General features: G+C 35.4%; 1 protein-coding gene across 3 annotated transcripts in view; it reads left to right on the top strand.

Moving 5' to 3' along the window:
- The window catches only part of LOC128683313 (uncharacterized protein), a 167,784-nt gene that overhangs the window by 36,455 nt on the left and 106,533 nt on the right, over nt 1–24,796 (top strand). For all 3 annotated transcript variants that reach the window (XM_053768802.2, XM_053768801.2, XM_053768803.2), the window contains exon 3: nt 19,985–20,367. In XM_053768802.2, the coding sequence (XP_053624777.1) occupies nt 20,263–20,367 (105 nt within the window). In that variant the 5' untranslated portion in view covers nt 19,985–20,262. The remainder of the gene's footprint in view (nt 1–19,984; nt 20,368–24,796) is intronic.

Below are 24,796 nucleotides of genomic sequence, written 5' to 3'. Positions count from 1 at the left end.
TTATGATTGTGATCAAGTGCTGATGAAAGGAAAATATATATATATATAATTAACCAAACCAACTTTTAATAAAAGATCGAGCTGACCAATTCCCCCGGCAGCACCCGTTCACGAGTTGACGCGTGAGTCAGCCATCGCGAAAATCAACCACAATAGAGGGAACCTCCCGACCCGATCCACGACGCCGCTACCGGTTTGACCATTTGAGTGTGCAAGACATACTCGATCTCCATAATCTAACATAAATAGATACCTATGTTACTTTCAGACACTTGAAGATCACAAATCACATATATGTTTTACAAGTAAATGTCAAAATATATATAATAAACATATCAAGAAAATATATAAATAATAAATCAATAATTTTGTTATCACATAATGATCAGTAAAACGTGTTATGTTTTTTGTATGTGGATGAAAATAATACAGTATAAGGGGTGTTGTATTTAGGACTACATACGTCACCGCGAGACCTGGGGTCAGCGTAAAATTTGAATTTAAAATTTTGGTTGACGTCAAGCAGATTGCTGTGATTTTACAGCCGCCAGCTTGACGTCAACCCTCCTCGATTATACTCAAATTCAAATTCAAAATTCTTTATTCAATTTAGGATGATATACATCACTTATTGACGTCAAAAATTACTTAAACTAAGACTTAGTTTGCCAGCTTCCAAAGCGCAGGTGAAGAAGAAGCGGCGCAACAAACTTCACCGCAGCCTTTTCTCCAAGGACGTCAATTAACAAATATAGGTCTTATACATATATTAAAAATTAGGAGGACGAATTTACATCATTATTTAAAATGACAAAATTTGAATGAATAAATAAAATAAAAGTTGAATTTCCAATAAAATTATTGAAAATTGTCACACAAAATATACATAAATATATATAAATAAAAAGCTAAACGTACAACACGTACGTAATAATATCATAAACCAATTACATATCTTACGAGGATACTGCACCGTGCTTGGGCCAAACATTATTGTTGTTCACATAATAGTCAGACTTGTAACTACTGTATACTATTTTTGCCTATCATCTGCCATAGCTATAGGCACGTTATTACATCTACAGGAGTGATCTTATTCTAAGGCGGAACCACACACCACTTGGCATGTAAAGATAAGAAACGCTAGTTTACAAATTTTAACATATTCTCCGTTCAGTCCCTGAAAACTTAGTCGCGTGGAGCGTTTTCACCAAGATCAGAATAAATTCGTATATCGACGGATGGAATGGATTGTGATGCAGGTGTGTTAGGAAACGAATGCTAGTCCAAACTATGGAAAAAGTAAATAAAATCACTTGTTTCTTATCACACTCGTTTTATATTTTGAACATTTGTCTGGTATTTAACTGTTAATAAATATTTTGCTAACTAGACGTGACGGATGTTTCCATCATTTTCCCCGTAAACAACTCACTGGAATCGTAAAAGAACACAATTTTACAAAAGTACTTATATCCCGCCAAAAACATTTTCATGTAAAAATGTTGCCAAGACGAGTCTTGACACACTTTAGTCAAACAAAATGTATGAAAAAGACAGTCAGATCTCATGTAGAGCCAAGATTCTTGATATATGTGCCCAAACTTTACCATATCTAACTACACCGTAACAACGTGTAGTTTGGCCGTTTCGTTACTCTAGAAACCTGAACGAATGCCTATGATATCTACGAGACGGTAGTAGAGTATGTGTTCCATCCCCTATACCAAGTTAGGTTAGGTTAGATTTTTAATTTTTTTGTTGTCTCTGTACTAATATTAGCTTACATACCAAATTTCAGCTTTTTATGACTTCAGGAAGTACCCCAACAATTTTGATGATCACTGAATCAGTGGCGAAATTATGGGTTTTTGGATATCTATAAAATCTAAAGTATACTAGCTACGATATTTAAAACTTTGTATATTTAATTAATGTACTCATGGTATTATATCTTGAAAATGTTAACTATCTGGCATTATCCAAACCAAAGTTACGAGGGTTCAAAAATACGACGCAACGTTACGTGAAAAGGTAGGTAGTGAGTGCCCTTGCGCTTAGCTTGACTCGTCTTGGCCCCCAGATGAAACGTGTAAACTAGTGTAATTATTTTTTCATTTATCGAGGGAACACAAAAGAAAAATGAATAATTAACATTATATGTTATTACTTTATTCCTGTGCGTTATTCATTGAAATATTTCTTTGAATAGATTAATATATTAGGTACTAGCTGCGCTAATTGACTTCGCTCCCGTGCGAATTTCGGGAAAACAAGTACCCTATGTGTTATTCCATGTTATATATTCTACGCGTGTACCACATTTCATAACAATCCGTCCCGTAGATTTTGCGTGAAAGAATAATAAACACACAATATACAAATACAACTTCACAAACTTTTGCATTTATAATATTATTTTTTGGAGTTTAAAAATCCATTGCCTAAGGCCTCTATTGCATACCAATATTCGTAGTGAACCCAGCTCACATATTTTATGAGCAATATTCTTTTATGAAGTCGTTCCACTAGAAATGTGAGAAATAGCAGTGAAGCTAATACACCAGTCTAACTTTATGACCTTTTCCAATAGGACCAAACAAACAGGAATATAGTTGAACAACTAGATTGCCATCAGTAAAATTTGGAATGATTTAAAAGATTACTGGGCTGTGGATATTCTCTCTCTCGTCTCGTCTTCATAAGTTTAACCTATCAACATTAACATACTAAAACCGTACGAAAGTTAATTAATATTGAATCTTCATCAGAAAAGAGCTATTGGTTTCCCAATGGCTTAACACACATTTTACAAATATAGCTGAGAACACTCTCGATTAAATTCTCTTTCAAATAATAAAAAAAAAAAACTAAATCATCAATCGGTTTAGCCGTTTGGCTACGACGATCCAACGAATATATTTTTATACTTCTCCTCATTCAGAGGTTTAAAATACTATCAACTTAATAACACTATGAAGAGGCAATGTTTTTAATTTCGTCTTCGAAATTAGTCAAGAATATTTTCAAAATGTTTTGAAGGATGTGTAGTAATCCTTACATATTATAAAATAAAGTTCTCTGCCGGGTATGTCTGTTCGCGATAAACTCAAAAGCGAATGCACGGATTTTCACGCGGTTTTCACCAATACATAGTGTGGGTTTGATATAATTTATTATGTTTTTACCCGAGCGAAGCCGGGACGGGCCGCTTATAAAATATACTTACCTAGTAACGTTGAGTTACTATACCATAACACAAGTCTCGAACTTACTTTGGGGCTAAATCAATATGCGTGTTTTGTCCATTCCATATATAATTTATATATTCAGCTAATACCTCAGAAGCGAATATGTATCTTAGTATATTATTAGATACATAGAGCTTTGCATATGTATAATTAATTTATGAATAATAAATGTATGACGATATAGGCAGCTATAGAGATAGTATAATAGAATGAATGTAAATATAGGTAGCGCATTGGTTTGCAGTCTCTGGTATACTGGATACCTGTGTGTTATCGGAAGCTTTTGTGTGTGTCAGCGACGAAATAAAACGCACAGGTTTAACTGTTCGCTTTGTCATTTTATTCCGAATACTGAACAAACGCGATGGGATTTCCTGAATTCTAAACTGCACGTCAATCCCGATTCCTGTGCGATGAATATGCAAAGTGTTTTTATTCTATTTTTGCCTGTCAATACTGTGCAGGATCAGGCTCGCACACGTCCGTTGGGAACCGGTGACTGCAACTTTAATCCGGTTATCTAGCAGCAGTTTATTCAATTGCACCCGGATGAGGAAAATAAAAATTGGGTATACTTCCACTCCACTTTGGTCACCTGGATGATGCGACCCAAACGCGCTCCGTGAACTTAATCCATGGCTTGGCTGAACTACCTATACACACTTTCATTAAAAGCGGGGAGGCTTGACCTGCGGTACTTAAATAAATTCCACGTTTATGTATCCAGAAATCACCTGCACTTAATAATGAAACTATTATTTAACTATTGTTGTTAAATTGACGGAATAGTATTCTTGAAAGTTTGAAAACAATGTATGAAATTGTTCAGGAATCGTTTTCAAGTGCGGAAATTTCTCGAAACTTTTGAAACTCGTTGACTTATGAATTTAAGGTAATTATATGAAGGGTTTAATATCTATATATAAGGGCTTCGTTCCCGTGGGAATTTTGAAATAAAATATAGCCTATAGCAATCTTGAATAATATTCCTTTCTAATGGTAAAAGAATTATTGATAGATACTTAGGTAGTTTCGGAGTTATCAAAAACACAAACTCACAAACTGTTACAACTTTATAATATTAGTATAGTATATAACTTATTTCTCTTCCAAAAAAGGGCTAACCTGTAATCGTCTGAGCGGGTTAAATTTCACGGAGGCAAACAAAGTTAATTAAAATTATTTACCATGGTCATAATAACATTCATTAAAAATATTAGGATTATTAATCTTAAGTCTGATAAAGTGACGTCACTTCGTAATCATGTTAAACTATACGCGTTAACTTTAAGAGTTCGAACCGCTTTAGATTAATGATGACGATTTCGCAAATAACATATCTGGTTTCCTCAGTGATAGATTTATTAAATCAGCATTTTGTTTTAAGGTTTTGTCGCGGTCTAGTTGAAATATGTAGGACATATACAACCATGCTAAATTAATAGCCAAGGAAAGTGGTTCTTCGGCCCCGACGCTTGATGTGTAGGGAAAAACCCGGGAAAAGCTCAGATGAGATATTATATATAATATGCTGAATGGATAGTGCTTGAAGATACTATCAGCCTCCTTGATCCTCACACATAAGGCTAGCTTATTTAGCTTAAGGTCTAATGAGCCTATATCATAAAGAGGCAATGAAATGAATGAAACACACACAAAACATTTGACATATTTGGAAAAAAAATACTATTTTATTTTTCAGAACTTGCCTATTGCTGTATTCGCTGTGTTTCCAAAATGGCTAGCCTTGACAACAATCGTATAACCTTGACTATTATCCATTATCCGGGCTTCCTCGCCAGTAGTTTATCTATTTTATCGCAGACCTTGGAATAGCGCCATATTTTGGCCTGGCCCAGCCAAGTTTGGCGCCAAATCTATTGAAAGGTCATGGCCATACCCGTGACCTGAGAACGCAGTGCGAGTGTAAAATCCGATATTGACTTTATGTACTTAACGCAGTTGGGTCACATTGCTTTTATTATTTTGTGTGGGTAATAATCGAGCGGGAATTGAACCCATGGCCCTGTCTATCCGGGACAGTGTTCTTGAACACTGAGCTATGGAGACCGAAAGGTCTGATTTCGAAATAATGACGTTGCCGTGCTGTAATTTGTTTACCGCGTCTCATCGCGGATAGATTTGACTGTTGAAATTTCAAATTCGAATGTTGTTTTATTAGTGCGGGATTCACTTTTCACTATCGAAACTTTTGGCAGTGAGAGGCAGCGATCCAACCTAAACCGCGGCATGATTATCTGTTAAAAGGTTTTAATAGTAAAAACCGAATTGCAAACTCGCACTAACGCAAGCGAAACGATAGTAGAAATTTAGATGTTCCAAGGTTTTGACGTGGGTAAACTCCGAACCCGCTTGTTTACTCAAAAAGCTTAATGAAACGACTTCATCGTTTTATGTAAAGCTATTAATTAGAAGCTTAAGATATAAAATACTTTGTCGTGTGAATCACTGAATAACACAATGGTTAGAGGCAATATTTCGGCAAATTTAACGATTTATTAATCAAAATATATAATATAATGCGAAGGCGGCGACGACGCTTCGCTGAACAAATAACCTAAGCAAATTTACTAAACCACTCCGGACGATTTCGTAATTTTCTCAACTTTTCCGTTAATTTCTCTCGTTGTGAGGAAACGTACTAAGATAGACCTGGGTTAAAAAGAAAACTGAAAAGTTAGAAAATAAAGAGTCGAGAAGAAAAGACTATTTGAACAAAATCTGAGACAACTGATAGCAATAACACACCCGAAAAGAAGAATAAGAAAATTGATTATATGAACAGTAACATTATAACATCTGCCTAAACAGGAACTGTTTCCTCAAAGTTATTAGAAAAGAGAAAAATATCATAATAACGTTTATACCTTAATGAAGATTTAATTCAAATGTTGGAATGGTGTTTGTTGTTAAGCTGGGCGTAGAGCAAAATAAAGAACATTTCCTGTAAATTGTAAATGATAAAGGAAGACTGATGACAGAAATGGAATATAGGTGGAGAAGAATGATTGGCCACTTGATACGACACGACGCCTTGTTTAAACTATTCTTGAAGGGAAGGTGAAAGGAAGAAGAGGTCCAGGGAGACCGAGGAAAAGCTATGCGAGCCAACTGTTAGAGAAGGCAGGCGTTGTGTCGTATCGAGACCTTAAAATCAAAGCCGAGGATGGAGAGGTGTGGCGTATACTCCACCGACAAGAGATTAAGGCGCTTTGTGCTTAGGCACAGTTAAATATGTCTACATTGTGTAATGGAAAACTTTACTGAAATTCTTAATATGTGGCATAAATCGTCGAAACATGTTAATTATTTTTCGCTATGAAATATAACAATATGATCAAAATGTGAGGAGGCGCTGTGCGGGCACAAATCGCCTTAAACAATAAGAATAGAAAAATACTATTATTTCGAAAATACACATTGAAATATTAAAACGAAACAAAAAGCAATTAAAACAAATGCAAACCAGTCTCCATTATATTTTATTTGGTCTGTAAATAAAAAAAAAATCGTACTTCCATTTTGTTTGCGAGGCAGAATAAAATTCGTTATGAACATTTATTTATTTATTACTGAGCTTTAAATATTCAAACAATTTGTGTAAAGCTGAGTGCTTTTCGTCAAATATCTGTATTTGAATTTTCGATATTGTTATTTATCAATATAACTAATAAGCACCAGATTTGAATAAAATACTCGTAGAGGTTTAACTTGTGGCCTAATGGACCAATAGGGGCTTACTATCAACACTTAATGCGATCCAGTTTAGGTCCTATTAGGTAATGGTGCGAATCTGCATCGCAAATTCTATCAAGTTAATTTTTAATGCTAATGCATTTCACGTTTCTTGAACTGTGCTGCATTAGTATATTTCAGAAGGTAAATGTTCTTATTTTGCGAAGGTTGATCAGATCTTCATCATAGTTTGTATACCTCATGGCTGAGGGTCGTGGTCATTACGTGAAATTAAACACACAACATCGGTCTGCGGTCTGTCCCCGGGCATCGGTTGGCCAAAGTTAGAACGTCTTTTGTTGGGAACTGTATGTAATTGATTTATGACATATTATATATATATATATATTTTGTGTGACAATTTTCAATAATTTTATTGGAATACCACTTTTATTTTATTTATTCATTCAAATTTTGACATTTTTAATAATGATGTAAATTCGTCCTCCTAATTTTTAATATATGTATAAGACTTTATTAATTGACGTCCTTGGAGAAAAGGCTGCGGTGAAGTTTGTTGCGCCGCTTCTTCTTCACCTGCGCTTGGGAAGCCGGCACTAGACTTAGTTTAAGTAATTTTTTTGACGTCAATAAGTGATGTATATCATCCTAAATTGAATAAAGAATTTTGAATTTAAATTTGAATTTGAACAACTTTTTTGCCACTAATAATGGAGTGGTCTGCCATTGCCTTCTTCATTTCACACACAAGTTAATAATCTCAGTGTGCAGGTTTCCTCACGATGTTTTCCTTCACCGGAAGCAAGTGGTAGTCGATGAAAACCACTATACATGAGTCAGATTGGTATACAAACTCACGTGGCACGAGTAGGGTTCGAACCTGGGACCATTCGGTTTACAGGCGGGCATCTTCACAACCACCGTTTCACCCAAGAACCTACTCCGTCCGAGTTCGCAGAACCTACAATTTAATATTTCACAAATATAAAGAGTTTTCACTTCAATCTGAAAGCGGCAGCTTCCTTGCGAAAAATAAGCTGTTTATTGTCTTGCCTTTTGTTTTCACTTTAAAAACTTTAAGCTGGGCTTTCATAAAGCGATATTAAACTGAGCAGAGCTTTAGACCGCAAACAAGCATAGTGGATTACTGGAAAATAAAAATTAATAAAGAATATCGTTAGCTAATCTCGTCTTTGTTAGTACTTGGAGAAATTTATTTTATGTTTATAATATTTTCATTAAAACTATTATTGAAGATCTAGACGACTATAAATACGTAATTGAAGGTCATACAGTCCATGTTCAGATTTCAGGGTGAGTAAGGTCAGGTAATGGAGTGGATACAAATAAGTTTTTTTTATAAAAAAGACATTTTTTACAAAAGGTTTTTATTGTCTGTAGAGAGATAGATCCCATTGCGTTCAATAAGTACGTGGCAAAAAATCATATCCTTGCGGTAAATCGTTTAGGAGTTTCGACGTTTGGAGTCGATCCTGGGTGCACTATCTAAACGGGCAAATCACAATAATACGCTGTCACCTTTATATAAGCTGAAATTTGCTTATTATGGAAGATATCTGCGCTTCTAAATGGAAAAATAAGATTCCACCCGAACATACATGTCATAAATTGCATGTATGTTCGGGTGGAACTAAATTACTGTTTAACTTGCAATGTATGTATGTAAAATATTAATATAATAATAATATTAATAGTTGTTACAAATAATAATATAAAATATTAATAAAAAATACGACCTCCGGCTGGGCTGATACACTGGACGTCCCGGTTCGGACCCCGGTCAGGTCAACATGGAAAATTATCTTTTTCAGATTTACCCAAGTCTTTGATGTTATATAATGTTATACAATATAATAGTATCGTTGTATCCCATAACACAAGTTTTGAACTTACTTTGAGGCTAACTCAATCTGTGTGATTTGTCCTTATATGTTTATTTGTTTACCTAAATTACATAGAAATATTGGACGAAAAAGAACCTGAAACTTTTATAAACGAAAGTATTTAGGTACCTTATTGTCTTTTGACGAAATACTTAGACGGGCAGAAATGTAATAACGTACGTACTCGTACGATGAAGTGAAGATTTCTCGGAATTCTTTGTGGTCGAGCCTTTTCTATGTACTTATATTTAATTTTCCAACCGACAGGTAAATAGTTGGAGATTTTCCTCAACATGTCTATTTTTTATATAATTGTTTCATATTTAGGCCACGTCAGATTCAGCTTTGAATACAAAAACACTAATTTTCTATCTAAAAAAATCTTTCACTAAGAATGTTTTCCTTAAAAACTTCGCAATTTGTAGTAACAAAACAGAATGAAACGGCCCTACCACGAAACATACAACACGTAGCACGTTACTGACGTCCACATACAGTCTTATTTCCCATATTGTATACCCACGCATCGAGTAACGAAAAAGATGGAACGTGTGGACGTAATGACTTGCTTGGCGTTTCATGGTAGCCCCCCAGATACCGTGAGTTCACTAATTCGTTTACTAGTGTAGTATTACCCACTGGATGGCGGTGGAGTCATGTCAAATGCCTCTTGGCAACTAATAGACACCAGTGTTAGTAATAACACATTCGATTGCAAGTAGAAGTCTTAATTATTTATATAGTAGCATATTAACTGTAGGTAATTTAAGGACATAATCACGCTCCGGGGATACATTCACAAACCACTTTATAGTGCAGAAACAAAGTCCCGTCAATAATTTTGTAACTCAATAATACTATACTTGTAACTCAACGATACTGTGTTTTATAACATACTAGATGCGCCCCGAGGCTTCGCTCCCGTGTGCATTTCGGGATAAAATGTGTTATTCCAGGTTATATTCAACCCGTACACCAAATTTCCTAACAATGGGTCGGATCAGAAAAACATCATTTTTCATATATATATACTCTGGCCAATCAGAAAAATAGCGCCACCGAGGTCGTCAAAATTTAAATACTAATAAATGCGAAAGTTTGTGCATATCTGAGACACACACCGAGATTGTATATCTGAACATTCCGTGTTTTATTCACTAAGGGAATCAATTCCTTGCGCCCCGAGGGAAATAAGGTAGATATTCGTTCCCGGTGATTATTTTGTTGGTTCAAGCAATCGAAAATTGTTGATTCCTTGAATTTTCCTGGGACCAGATTGAGTAGGGCGTTCCATAGACTAAGGTCAGTTTAAATTAGGTTATTTTAATATGAAATTATTTTTCACCTTTAGCTTGAGCTTCAAATCAATACGGAAAGTTTTAAAGTGTTAGAATAAAAAATGAAATATACTTTATCTAAATGTGTCCATTTTATGATATAACAGCCCTATTTAATCGCATACTAGCACCACCATCACATTTTTATGAATTTATTTTATGTATTATCGAAGTCAAGTTTGTGTCGGGCCACGCACAACGTAGGGTTCCGTAGCATACTACAACAACCAAACAAGTGCGAGTCGGATTCACTGACCGTGATTTTTGAATCATGCCACCAGATGTCCGAAGTTTTATAGTAAATACACTTTAAATATATTAAAATATATTAGGACAAATCACACAGATTGAGCTAGCCTCAAAGTAAGTTCTAGACTTGTGTTGTGGGATACTAACACGACGATACTATATTTCATAACATATACATATATAGATAAAAATCCAAGTCCCGGGCCAATCAGAATAGATCATTTTCCATCATGACCCGACCGGGGATCGAACCCGGGACCTCTCGGTTCAGAGGCAAGCACTTTACTACTGCGCCATCGAGGTCGTCGAACACACTTGGTCGTCTATTACTCGTAAACTTATAAAGCTAACTTAGGTGTGATAATCTTCCTTCTTCCCTCTAAAGAAAATTGGCACTTTAAGCTTAACAATTTACGTCTTCTCATCCTCAAATATTTTTTAAATACCTGATGCACAGGTATTTAAAAAATCACACTTCGTACTTTAATAAAAGATTTCAAATAATGTTTCCACTTCACGTGCAGGGGAGGTACCATAGAATATTTTTTTTCAAGGTTTTATTTGACCATTTTACCGGCGTGATTAATTTGTTTACCCATACCAAATAACATAATTTTAGTACTAATACTTTAGGAGCTAGACGGCGACGGTCCGTCCGCCGTCAGGACGGACGGTACCCTAATAAGGGTCGTAACAATTTATTCCACACGAGATAAAGGATTTTATTAGAAAGTGTTAGAGTTTCCATGAATTTGAGTATATTTAGAAAATTCGGCTTGTGTTTTAAAAGACCCAAACTTCGAATTCCACCCGTCACTGACATGGATTTAACAACAAATTGCTTTCAATGTAGAAACAAAATTTCGTAAGCAAATAATTGTTTACAAACAACAAGATTAATATGCAAAAAAAAAAGAATTGGTGAAAGTTCATGACAGTGCCAAAGACGATAAAGATTTAGATTTTCATTGTGTTGTAGGAGTAATTCATATCCATACTTCGAGCCGCCTTCACGGCTAAACCGCTGGACCCATTTTGATGAAATTAGGTACACATGTAGTTAAAAAGTCCCGTTCAAACATAGGCTATTTTTGTTCAATGATCAACCCCTAAATGACTAATGGGGGGGTGACAATTTGTATGATAACCATGTGGTGTTCCTCTATCGTGGAGAAATTCACACGAGCAAAGCCGCGGGCAACAGCTAGCAATCGGGATAAAACTGGGATTAAAAGATAAAAGTTTCAAATTGGTGCATTGTAACAAAGAACCGGGACTAAATAATATTGCAGTTTATTAACATTACAAAAGCAAATTTTAATTTTAATCGTACATGTTAATTACTGAAAAGTGGCATCGTTCCTTTGTTAAAATATTGATATTTCTGCTTGACATGAAGAGACACGAAATTAATACTAGATTTTAACTTTGTATTTGTACGTGTCATTAGTAGGTATTTGAATTTAATAATTAAATAGTCACCTTTGTAAATCATAGGGAAACGGCGTCGACCTACAACAATTTTCTTTGATAGAATACAATTTCATTATACCGTTTACCCGCGGCTTCGCCTGCTTGAATTCCCTCGGAAACAGTTTTTTCTTCGCATTAAAATGGTATTCAGATGAATTGAATTAAAAAAATTCATAGTGCATTTGAAATACACACAGCGCCACTTGCAATAGAATATAGGCAAATCCCACGGGAAGAACAGATTTTTCCGGGTTGAAAGGTATGTATGTCCTTATATCCTTTTCCATCTTAATTATATATATGGAGCGGTGGTGGTGTAATGATTAAGACGCCTGTCTGTGGATCGAAAGGTCCCAGGTTCGAATCCTACTCGTGCCACATGAGTTTGTATACCAATCTGACTCATGTATAGTTAGTTTTCATCGACCACCACTTGCTTCCGGTGAAGGAAAACATCATGAGGAATCCTGCACACTGGTTGATTATTAACTTGTGTGTGAAATGGAGAAGGCATCGTTCCTGGCAAACCACTCCATTAATAATGCCAAGAAAGTTGTTATGTGTGTTTCATTAACGTAATGACCACGACCCTCAGCCATGAGGAACAATATGAAGAAGAATTATACAAATAGGTATATGCGAAATATCAAGAAGTTTGGTTGCGTAGATAACGCGTGAAGAGGTGGCAAAGAAACAAACTTACTTTCGCGTTTATAATATTAGTTGGGATTAGTTGGGTTTACCCTTGTTTCCAATGGCTTCCAAAAACAAAACAAAAACTTTCTATATAGTTTTTGATTACCTACCTACATTATAAACAGGAGTAATTTTAATTAACAATTCCACTTGCCATGATTTTGACAAATCTCACTCACTTTCTTTAACACTTCGTTCTTTTTTACTCGGTTTTTTACAAAAAGGGTCGCCGTAAAGAAAATATTAAAACCATTAAAACACACGGTGATTATTAGTGAATCTATCAACAGATATCAATTAAATTCGCCACTAAAAACGCTATAACTATGTATGTACGTTACATAAACATTTATTGATGAACTCGTAAACCGACCCACTGTTTTATGACGTCATAAAGTTGACGTGTTATTATAACCTTATTAGACCCTTGTTACGCCCCCGTTTAGAGTAATCCCTCATATTCCCCTATTAATATAAAACAGGGATTAAGATTACGAGTACCTAAGAAGCTGCTAATTATTGAAAACAATCCAAATTGTAGAGGAAACCGAATTTATAAAATCATTACAGATAATATACACAGAGTTAATGGTAACAAACGCAAAACCTAAAGACTACTTGCGTACATCAAAACAAGCAACTTTTATTCTACGACTTTTCAAAATTCGTTAGTTTACAATCTAATTTGCGATTCTACACATCTTAACTATATGTACACTCTCTATGTACACTTTCTATGTACACTCTTTATTATTCTTTTTTTTTATATATTATTAGAAAGAAAAAAAAAAACATTGTAAGAAACAATAATGGTAAGCCGATCTGGCACGATAGGGACCAACACTGTTCAAATGAGTTTCTTTCGACATTTCTTCTCGGCAGTGGTCGTTCCGAAATGCCAGTAGTTTGTAGCTTGTGAGAAATAACTATAAATATTAACGAGAAAAAGTGCCTGTGAAGGTCTAATTTCTGAATAAATGATTTGAATTTGAATTTGAATCTCTATGTACACTCTCTATGTATAGTACCGTTACAGTAGCGTTATGTAGCGCAATCGAACATAGAGTTAACTTTTTATAGAAACTTGTTACGTTTAGACAAAAGTCGTAGAACAAAAGATGTTAGTTTCTATGTGCCTTATGCGCCTTTGGAACATTATGCGTTAGATACCAGTGACCCTGTATAATACAGATTTATTTCTAATAATATATTTTTTTTATCTGGCCTGTCGATGTGTCCCATTGCTGGGCAAAGGCCTTGTAATATCGTCCCGCCACATCTTTCGCGGTCACCCTCTGCGCCTTTGCCTTTCTTCTTTCTTATAGTAATAACATATTAACAATTTTCAATATCAATTTAATTTATCCTTGCAAATTAAATATACTTATATAAATTTTGAAAATTACCCTTATTTATAAATACATTCATCTATTAGTAACTGCTTCGTCATATCTTAAAATAATTCACATCCGTAACACGCTTCGTTGACATATAAAATTATCAAATGCAGAATAAATAAAATAAATATAAATATATTAGGACAAATCACACAGATTTAGCTAGCCCCAAAGTAAGTTCGAGACTTGTGTTATGGAATACTAACTCAACATTACTATATTTTATAACAAATACATATATAGATAAACATCTAAGATCCGGACTAATCAGAAAAAGATCATTTTCCTTCATGGCCCGACCGGGGATCGAACCCGGAACCTCTCGGTTTAGAGGCAAGCACTTTACCACTGCGCCACCGAGGTCGTCAAAATCCGCAACAAACTTCGAAAAGCAAAAATAAATTAGTCTATCGCGTGATCCCGGCCCAAGAGTTCCCATAATGCTGCTGCATTCTCGTTCTGAACAGCCAAGAGTCTCTGAGCTAGAAACAACATCGAGCATCTATATTTTGATAGTTCGAAAATCCGACCAATGCCCCTTAAAAACTTCCTTGCCTCTGATCTTCAGCGCCGGTGGTCAACTGTTGACCATCGGCGCTCAATCCGGCGCCGGGATCTTTATTTTCGATTTTCGAAGTTTGTTGCGGATTTGATAGCTTTATATGTCGACGAAGCGTGTTGCGAATGTGAATTATTTTACGATATGACGAAGCAGTTACTAAATAGTTGTATGTATTTAATTAATAAGGGTTATTTTCAAAATTTATATAAGTAAATTAAATAGCTGAGCACAAAATATAGGCGGATGTTGAACTTGAATATATGCTTTTAGTTGCGTTTTCAGCTGAAGATTCAGTGTTTTCGGACTCGGGGAAGCCAATATATTATTTTTAAATTTTTGTCTCTGCCTGTACATATGTTTCAAAAACTATTAGCTGAAATTATTAGTAATACTGATAAGTACTTAAAATCTGGTATAGGTTTCATCGTGATACGTTGCTTAGAACCTGACGTATTAACAATAATAATTTCTCAGCGGACGCACGAAATATATTTGGGCGAAGCCGCTGGCAGAAGCTAGTGCATTCTATTAATAAAATAACGAAATGCTAGTGAGTATTACTACAATCTGCCTAATTTAATTAATCACACATTCCACAAACACTAAAGTGTGACTCTCAACCTTATTATTTGGTGTTAAGAGCACATCGAAAGCAACGATTGCCGATTTGATAGTGACGGATAACACGCTTAACAAGTTGTGTTAACAACACTGATAGCGATCGCATTCGAGGGGCGACAATCGCTATCGAATCGATAACAATTGCTCGATAATTGAATGACACGATAGTCATCGTACAATGCGAGATAATTCATAAATGTATTTTAAGATCTATCCTTCTTCTAAATATCTCGATATCAAAGTAAAATACTTTTGTACTCTTCTCACCATCGAGTCGATACGCCTTGAGACGCAGCTAACCTATCACAGCGCGCCATTGTGACGTAACGACAACCACACCGCCATGTGATTGGTTCGCTGCGGCTCACTTCGAATCTACTCGATGGTGAGAACTGAAATGCGAACTTGCACTTTCCTTATTTGGTCGATCGCTTCTTCGCGTGTCTCCTGTTTTATTCGTAGTTGTGATGCCGCGAGGTTCGACATCAAATTAGTTATTAACCATTAAATGTTATGTTGAGTATTAGTTTTACGACTGCCAGCCTGCCTAACGTTAACCCTCCTTGGCCATGCTATTGCCTATCTACCGTTAATCGCCTAGTACGATATCCACAGGAGTATATAAAGTGATCCTATTTTAAAACCTGCCACACGCCACGAATTTGTGTAATTAATTACAGTGTTTATTCATCGATCATGGAAATTCCTTTGGACAAATATCGATAAAATATCGCACACTGATAAAATATTATATGGAATATCAAAAAAAATACTTAACTATTTCAACAATAATGTGTTTCCTGAGCACATTTACTATACATTCAAACATGTGTTTGTTTATTTTGTTTGTTACTGCTTCACGCTTTGTCACCTATCTTCTTCTCTATAATCTTAAATCTTCAGATTTATTAAGTTCAAGTAAGGAGACTGAAGTGATGTAGACTACATTTCATGTTGGAAAAAGTACTGATCCCATAGAAATTACCTAATTGGTCGGGTTATGTAATTTTTCCGTTTAATTTTCTTTTTTCTTAACCAATCATGACAGTGGTCGCATTTCATGGCCAATTTGTACAAAGTGAAAAAGTTGGTTATAAGATATGATTAAGAATATGTTATGAATGTGGACTGAAGGGATAATTCACACTGACGACGTCATAGGCAAAAACTTATTGAGGTAACACATAAAACAAGAAGGATCTGGGTTAATTACGCTTTATAAGTCGCTGGAGAATCGTTCTATTTGTTCAATAGAAAGATTTTGTGAACTGTGCACGTTGAATAAAATCAGGTCCGTTTTGTAACGAAAATTCTACAAGATTAGAGCCCAGGAGTTACACCTTTAAGTGGTTCCTATATGTTTAAGGTTGGTGCATGTCGCCTACATATTATCGCGTGAGAATGCGTCTTGTTCGGTAGACATGAACGGGTGTCGTAACGGCGACGAGTAAAAAAAGTGTGAGATTTTATTTTTGTCATATCTTTGAAAGCATTGTCATTATCACAGTATTTTTTTTTCACTAGAGTTATAAGAGGACCTTCGAATAGTCACCAAAACAAAAAAATGTCATCTAGCCAATTACGGTTAATAATATTTCTACCTATGTAGTGTTTTTGTACTAAATACATTGACGACCTCGGTGGCGCAGTGGTAAAGTTCTTGCCACTGAACCGAGAGGTCCCGGGTTCGATCCCCGGTCGGGTCATGATGGAAAATGATCTTTTTCTGAATGGCCCGGGTCTTGGATGTTTATCTATATATGTATATGCTAGAGACTTGTGTTATGCTAATACGCATAACACAAGTCTCGAACTTACTTTGGGGCTAGCTATATCTGTGTGATTTGTCCTAATATATTTATATTTATGTATTTATAGGAGCAAAGCTATCGATACAGGAGTTTGTTGTAAAGTGAGAGCATTAAAATAAACGTAAAACGAGAACGACAATGAATATTCTGTTGTAATTAAATACGGCAATAAGAGCATTGTTAATCAAAGGCTCGGACGGTATCGACTGGTGAACAAATTGGACAGCTGTGGACTCGATTCACTAGCTATTCTGGCTCCCGTTACAAAGGACTAATTGTATTTATATTTTTACAATTTTTGTACTGCCCTCAATTCTTTATTGTACAGTTCAAATTCAAATTCAAAATTCTTTATTCAATTTAGGATGATATACATCACTTATTGACGTCAAAAAAATTACTTAAACTAAGTCTACTGCCGGCTTCCAAAGCGCAAGTGAAGAAGAAGCGGCGCAACATACTTCACCGCAGCCTTTTCTCCAAGGACGTCAATTAACAAATATAGGTCTTATATTTATATTAAAAATTAGGAGGACGAATTTACATCATTATTAAAAATGTCAAAATTTGAATAAATAAATAAAATAAAATATGTATTTCCAATAAAATTATTGAAAATTGTCACACAAAATATATATATAAATAAAAAGTTAAATGTACAAAACGTACGTAATAATGTCATAAATCAATTACATATGTTATGAGGATACTGCACCATGCTTGGGCCAGACATTATTGTCGTTCACATAGTCATCAGACTATACTATATAAATTACTTTTTAATTTTATATACTATATATTGTTATCGTGTCCTGAATTTAGACAACAAAACAATAAGCTAGTTGAATTTTTTTTGTCATAGACTGTTTGAAGACCTTTATACATGGATTTAGTAACGGAGTACCTACTAATTCCATGCCTTTATATTAATAGGAGTACCTAGTAGGTACTTCTAGTTCCATGATTAATAGAAACACCAGTGAAAAAAAAAACACTGCGTTAATGACAACGCTTTTAAAGATATGACAACTTATATAAATATCAGTGTGCATTTTTTTGACACAATCAAAATAGTCAATTGTTGGCTTCGCATTGAAATGTCTGAAACTGACAGTTCGGACGTTTTCTAATATTGGGTCTTTAATTGGTGCGTTTGTTCTGACGGCCGCCGCGAGTGGAGAACAAATATTCGGCGCGGTTGCTGCAGTTGCGGCGGTGTACAACACAATAGGTCGAACTGCATGTGACCCATTATTGACAATAGAGATATATGGAGAATCTGAATAAACCTATCATTTGACGACCTCAAAATATAGATGCTCGATGTTGTTTCTAGCTCAGAGACTCTTGGCTGTTCAGAACGAGAATGCAGCAGCATTATGGGAACTCTTGGGCCGGGATCGACGCGATAGACTAATTTATTTTTGCTTTTCGAAGTTTGTTGCGGATTTTGACGACCTCGGTGGCGCAGTGGTAAAGTTCTTGCCGCTGAACCGAGAGGTCCCGGGTTCGATCCCCGGTCGGGCCATGAAGGAAAATGATCTTTTTCTGATTGGCCCGGGTCTTGGATGTTTATCTATATATGTATTTGTGTTATAAAATATAGAATCGTTGAGTTAGTATCTCATAACACAAGTCTCGAACTTACTTTGGGGCTAGCTCAATCTGTGTGATTTGTCCTAATATATTTATTTATTTTATCATATTTTATATGAACAGGAGAATAAGTTTTTTACAAAAATGTCATTTTTGACACAATCTTTTATTGTTGCATTCAACGTGTGACAAAAGCAATCACATCTGTACAGTAAACCGTCGAGAAGTTCACGCAAAATAAAGGCATCCCACTTGACTTTCACGACTACCAGGCAGGTAGTCGCATACACACTAGTGAACAGATCTGTTCACCAATGTACAGGATTGCTCAAGATGTTTTCCTTCGCCGGAACCAAGTGGTGGTGGTCGATAAAAATTACTATACACGACTCAGATATCTATACAAATTCATGTGGCACAAGTAGTAACAGTGGCCGCGTCTTGACCATTACACCGCCACCGATACAGATTCTTTGTTGGGTAGTTACATACATACATATTCATGAGTTTCAGATGTTGCCTTTAACATCACTAAATATAGTATAAAACAAACTGGCTTCCCGATATCTGATTGTCATATGTACAATTTAGATCTTTTAAACTGCGCAACAGATTTTTATAGGGGTTTTTTTAATCTGTCCCACTGGGGCCCAAACGCGTCTCCCTCTAATTAGCTCCTCTACAAAAGAGGGAGAGAGGTGAACAGCTCTCTGTTCACCTCTCTCCCTCTTTTGTAGGGGTATAAGGTACAACCATGTAACTAGTAGATACTTGTAGGTACCTACTAATTCCATGAGTATAACATTCTCAAATGTAAGCAACAACTGTTACCATAACGAGAACAATAATTTCGTGTTTATAGCCGAAGATATTTTCATCTCAATTTTCTCATATTTCTTGCAGTTAACATTCACAAACAATAGTCTTTCTTTATGATATCCTTCATGTCCGTCCAGCACATCGGGAGAAGAAATATAACAAATATTTTTAAACCTTCGCTTTGGGTGTTAAATTATAAAGAAGAATAATTAAAATGTGTTCGAGCTACCGCCATTAATTATTTGAAATGTACATGATAAGTTTATTGATAAACGTTTCTTATACATTTCAAGACAAATATTCCCGGATAATAGTTCAAAACTATCTACCACACCCGCTACTTTCCCTTGCAATGGACAATCTCTGGACCAGGAACCAACCGGAGCGGTTATCCACTAATTAAAATTGTTCGGTCACGCGAACGAAGTCGCGGGCATCAGCTAGTTTGAAATAAATAAAGCGGTTTAACCTACCAGACGGACAACATTTATGACAGTATGTATGGACCTACTGAATTATGGTTATTAATATTCTTTTTTTGTTTGTTTCAGATAATTAACTTCGTATTTCTGTATATAGTGTCTTCTTGCTTAGTCGTTTCGTTGGTAATAAATATGTTAAGTGTAATCTGTATATATTATCCTCTAAATGTACATAATATAATATATGTAATTATGTAAATTCGTAGTTCAAATTGTACTTTCATTAACCGTAGCAATGTGACGAATAGCAAAATGTGGACTTTCGTTATTCAAACTGTATGTGTGACGTAATGTCGTCAAAGACTATGAAGCGACAGAGACGCAAAATGTGAGTGGAGTGAGAGAAGATGTCGTTGCCTATGAAACGATCGTTCAGTTCTGAGGGGGGGCCGTCTTCCAAGAGAGATTGGAAGATGCGGCTCAGCCTCAGAAGTCGTAGCGGACACAGCGTTGTAAGTATTACCATATATTTATTTATTGTTATCTAAATACAAATGTACATTATATGTACGTATACGATTACAGTATTTAGTAAGAAAAAAAAGTAATATAAATCTTCAAGGCAGCAGTGAATAGGTATTTTTTGAGCTTGCGTTTAATATTCTGTATCTAGATCCATATATGCTTCCCATAAGCCTAGATTGGGGTCAATCGCGCTATATTTTTTTTGTATTTAATGTATTTATCCGTGCGGGTAACGGCTGGAAATCAGTGCTGGGCATGTTTACTTAAAGCAGCGCCTGAGACGTTGCCTATTGTACACGCGTGTGTTTATCTGTGTTTCACAATAAATACCATTATATTCTATTCTGAATGGGTATAAGTACGGTAAAATATGTTTTTTCCATCGCCCTATGATTAAGACATCCAATGGAACTGCCTAAAAGAAGCGGTTGCATCTCGTGTCGATTCGTGACGATAAATACATAAAAGCGTTTAAATAACCAAACACATCAATTAAATGCCACTTTAACTGATCAGTTTTACTCATTACATTATGTTGCCCGGGGCATCGTTCCCGTGGTGGAATTTTGAGGTAAAATATAGCCTATAGCAATGTTGGATAATGTACCTTTCTAATGGTGAAAGAATTTTTGAAATCGGTTCAGTAGTTTCCGAGATTACCCGCCCCAAACATACAAAATCACAAACTCACAAAAGCTTTAACTCTTTATAATAATAGTATAGATGTACTTTAATATGTTTTCGCGCTCATTAAAGTATATTACGAATGCATTGCGACTCCAAATCGTGACGTAATAGCATACCAGTCATAGAAGCTCAATATAAATATTTATTAGAAAAAATCTGGCTAGTATTAAAGTAGCAAAGGGCCATGTTATGTCGAAATATACGGTATTCCTAGAAGCGCACTTGTTTTGAGCGCACCCGTCGGAGCGCACCAAAATTGTTCTTCGAACCGCACCAAAAAAGTGCGTTTCGAGGAATTCTAAAAACATTGAAATTTCGGACTTCGAAGCGCGCCCACGTTTAAAAATAAAATAAGGAAGAGCTATGAAGTAATACAATATATCGATTTTTTTCCCCACCCTAGTGAGGGAATGGTTCTATTGCAATAATGTGGTGTATTAGAAAGCTATTCAGGTATTCAGGTCAAACATATCATACTTTACGAGTACGAGAAATGAAAAATATATTATGAATTTCTTTATAGAGTAAGTAATGTTATGTTTAGATAGATAGATAGATAAACTCTTCATTGCACCGTTCACAAAGGAGTTCTAATTACAACAAGATATTCAAACATAATGAGTGCAAAGGCGGACTTATCGCTAATGCAATTTCTTCCAGCCAACATTTGGATGTAAAGAGACACAAGTAAACTAAGAGGGTGCAGTAAACTTTACAGTATTAAATAAATAGACAAAAAAATAAAATATTAAAATAAAACGATATAGGAGAAATAGATAAACATACAGACAAACGTAAATGTTGTTGTTATAGAACAATAAATAAATATATAATAGATTATAGGAGACTAATATAATGAGACTTTACGTGCTTCCTAAAAGATGACAAGGTTTGGGCGTTGCGAATTTCAGCCGGCAATGCATTCCACAAACGATCAGCCTGGACAGTAAAGCAGTGGGAATAGAACTGGGACACGTGAACAGGAATAACTAGGCGAAAGGAGTTAACGCTGTGTCGTACCTCGCGATCATTGACCTCACTGAGAAAATTGAAACGTTCTTTGACGTTAAGAGGAGTATAAGGGTTGTAAAGAACCGAGTACAGAAGTGAAAGGATATGTAACAGCGAGCCACTTGAGTTGACTGTGAAAACATGAAACGTGATCATATTTATTATGTTCAATATTTTGTTTATGTTTAATAATCATATAGCGGTAAAACCTAAAATGATTCGTGCTAAATTTAGTTTTCGTTAAATCGTTGCTTTGTCCGAAAGTTTTATCGCTCCAATATCAGAGTGGTCTTTGATATCGCCCATTCAGCCATGGTGAACTAGGACAAAGCATATTCGACCAACCAGAATGTGATAACTCGGGTCTTATTAAAACTGTCAAACAACGCTGCTATCGGTTGATCATAGAAAATTTATCTATCGACAACTCACAGGACAAAATGAAAACAAATCTTTGGTGCTGGCAATTACCTAGTTCTTGTCACAGGTTTTTGAAAAAAATCCGGAAAAAATGCTCTTAAGAACACTGTCCCGGATAGACAGGGGCGTGGGTTCAATTCCCGCTCGATTCCAGATTTTTTTCATCCCATTTTCAAAAGTAAGTTATATACATTGTGTGTGACATGTATATCAAATCAATTACAAAAGTACATTATTATTAGTCACAGGTTCATTGGATACCTAGCAAGGGCACCAATTACTTTCACGTCTATCAATCTATATCTATCTAATTCTTCATGGTCTTATTCCGAATGGCTGAGGGTCGTGGTCATTATGTGGAATGACACACAACAACTTTCTTGGCATTGTTAATGAAGTGGTTTGCCATTGCCTTCTCCATTTCATACACAAATTAATAAGAATCAACCAGTGTGCAGGTTTCCTCACGATGTTTTCCTTCACCGGAAGCATGTGGTGGTCGATGAAAACTACTATATATGAGTCAGATTGGTATACAAATTCATGTGGCATGACTAGGATTCGAACCTGAGACCTTTCGATCCACAGGCGAACGTCTTAACCATTACACCACCACCGCTTCCACCATCGATATCTATCTATACAATAACAAAACTGTAACTATACTAAGTTTGTTCGCGCATCGTGTAAAATACACTAATATAAATTTAATGTGTTTTCACAGTTGTATAGCAGATGGATGATGATGATATTTATGCGGGTGAATCCGCGGGCAAAGTCTAGTTCACTTTGTTACCTTTAACATTTTTCACCCAGAAATTTTATTAATGTTGTCAACCGTAAATATAATTGCGCTCGTTGTGAATGTGAATATAAAAAAGAATATTTATTTAGTCATTTCAATAATAATTACATTACCTAGGTATATATATATACATATATAACATCATTTGCAATTGAATTTGGCATTTTCTGTGAGATAAATCATTAAAAAAAAAAAAAAACTACATTTGCATTCTTATTAAACTAAACAGTTAATACAATAAGCAGTTTCAAAAATCCTACTAATTATAAAAGTAAATTGTTGTTTTTTGATTGTTTGTTTTTTTTTGAGAAAATTAAATTTGTAGAGGTATAGCCAGCCAGGGCGACACGACGCCATACGCAATCAAAAAAGTTGTTTGAACAGCTAATGTCTGTAGAGCCCGACTAATTGAATTTCTGATTGTCTTTGACGAGAGGAGTGTATTTAGGGTGAAATTCCAATAGGGAATAAGTATTCCGTCTTACCTTCACAAATGTTCCTGGATGTTTAAGGGGTGTTGACGTAGCGATACCTGTCGTGAGATTAGCGAGATATTAAAATTTTTAACCCGCCCGACGCAAAAAGGGGCGTTATAAGTCTAACGTGTCTGTCTATGTATCTGTCTGTGGCGTCGTAGTAACTAAACGGATGAGCCGATTTTCGTTTACTTGTAGCTATGTTTCATGAAAATCGGTTTGGCCGTTCAAAAGTTTTAGCGAAATTAGTATTGAAAGTCGGGGTTTTTTTAATTTGACTAACAAATAAGCTTGTTTAATGTTTCGCCTGATTTTACCGGGATTTCTTTTATTATAGAGTGGAATCTCGAGCCTCAATAGGCAATGTGATCTTTTCATATAGTCTGTTTCTCAACTTCACGTGCGCACGATTATATTAGGGGCTGTGTCGCCGCGAATCCGGAGACGGATTAAAAATAAACAAAAAGATTCGTACCGCTGCTATCTGCGTAGTAATCATTATTATAACAACACACGTGTGTTGTTTTATTAATGATTACGAATGAATGAAACGTTTGGTTTGTTTTACGTACTGTGAAGATATTGAAAAAGCCATCTCGCGTTCTGAATAGTAATAAAAAAAAAACAACATTTCACATAATATGGAGATAGTAGGTATGAAAGGTTGTTTTCTCATATATTATTCTATGATCGGTAGGTATATTGTCGACCTCGGTGGCGCAGTGGTAAAGTGCTTGTCTCTGAACCCGGGTTCGAACCCCGTTCGGGTCAGAATGGAAAATATTTTTCTGATTGGCCCGGGTCTTGGATGTTTATCTATATATGTATCGATAAAATATAGTATCGTTGAGTTAGTATCCCATAACACAAGTCTAGAACTTTGGCCCAATCCGTGTGATTAATCCTAATATATATATTTTTTTTATTATTATTTGTTATGGGAAAATATGAATACACTTTTCAGAGTAAGTCAGTTGAGATGTTAGTCAATTCGTATTCCGGGTACCAAAAAAATGT

The sequence above is a fragment of the Plodia interpunctella genome, chromosome Z (assembly GCF_027563975.2).
Source record: "Plodia interpunctella isolate USDA-ARS_2022_Savannah chromosome Z, ilPloInte3.2, whole genome shotgun sequence".
Classification (NCBI taxonomy): Eukaryota; Metazoa; Arthropoda; class Insecta; order Lepidoptera; family Pyralidae; genus Plodia; species Plodia interpunctella.
The sequence above is the reverse complement of the archived record's forward strand: the minus strand, read 5'-3'. Positions and strand labels throughout refer to the sequence as shown.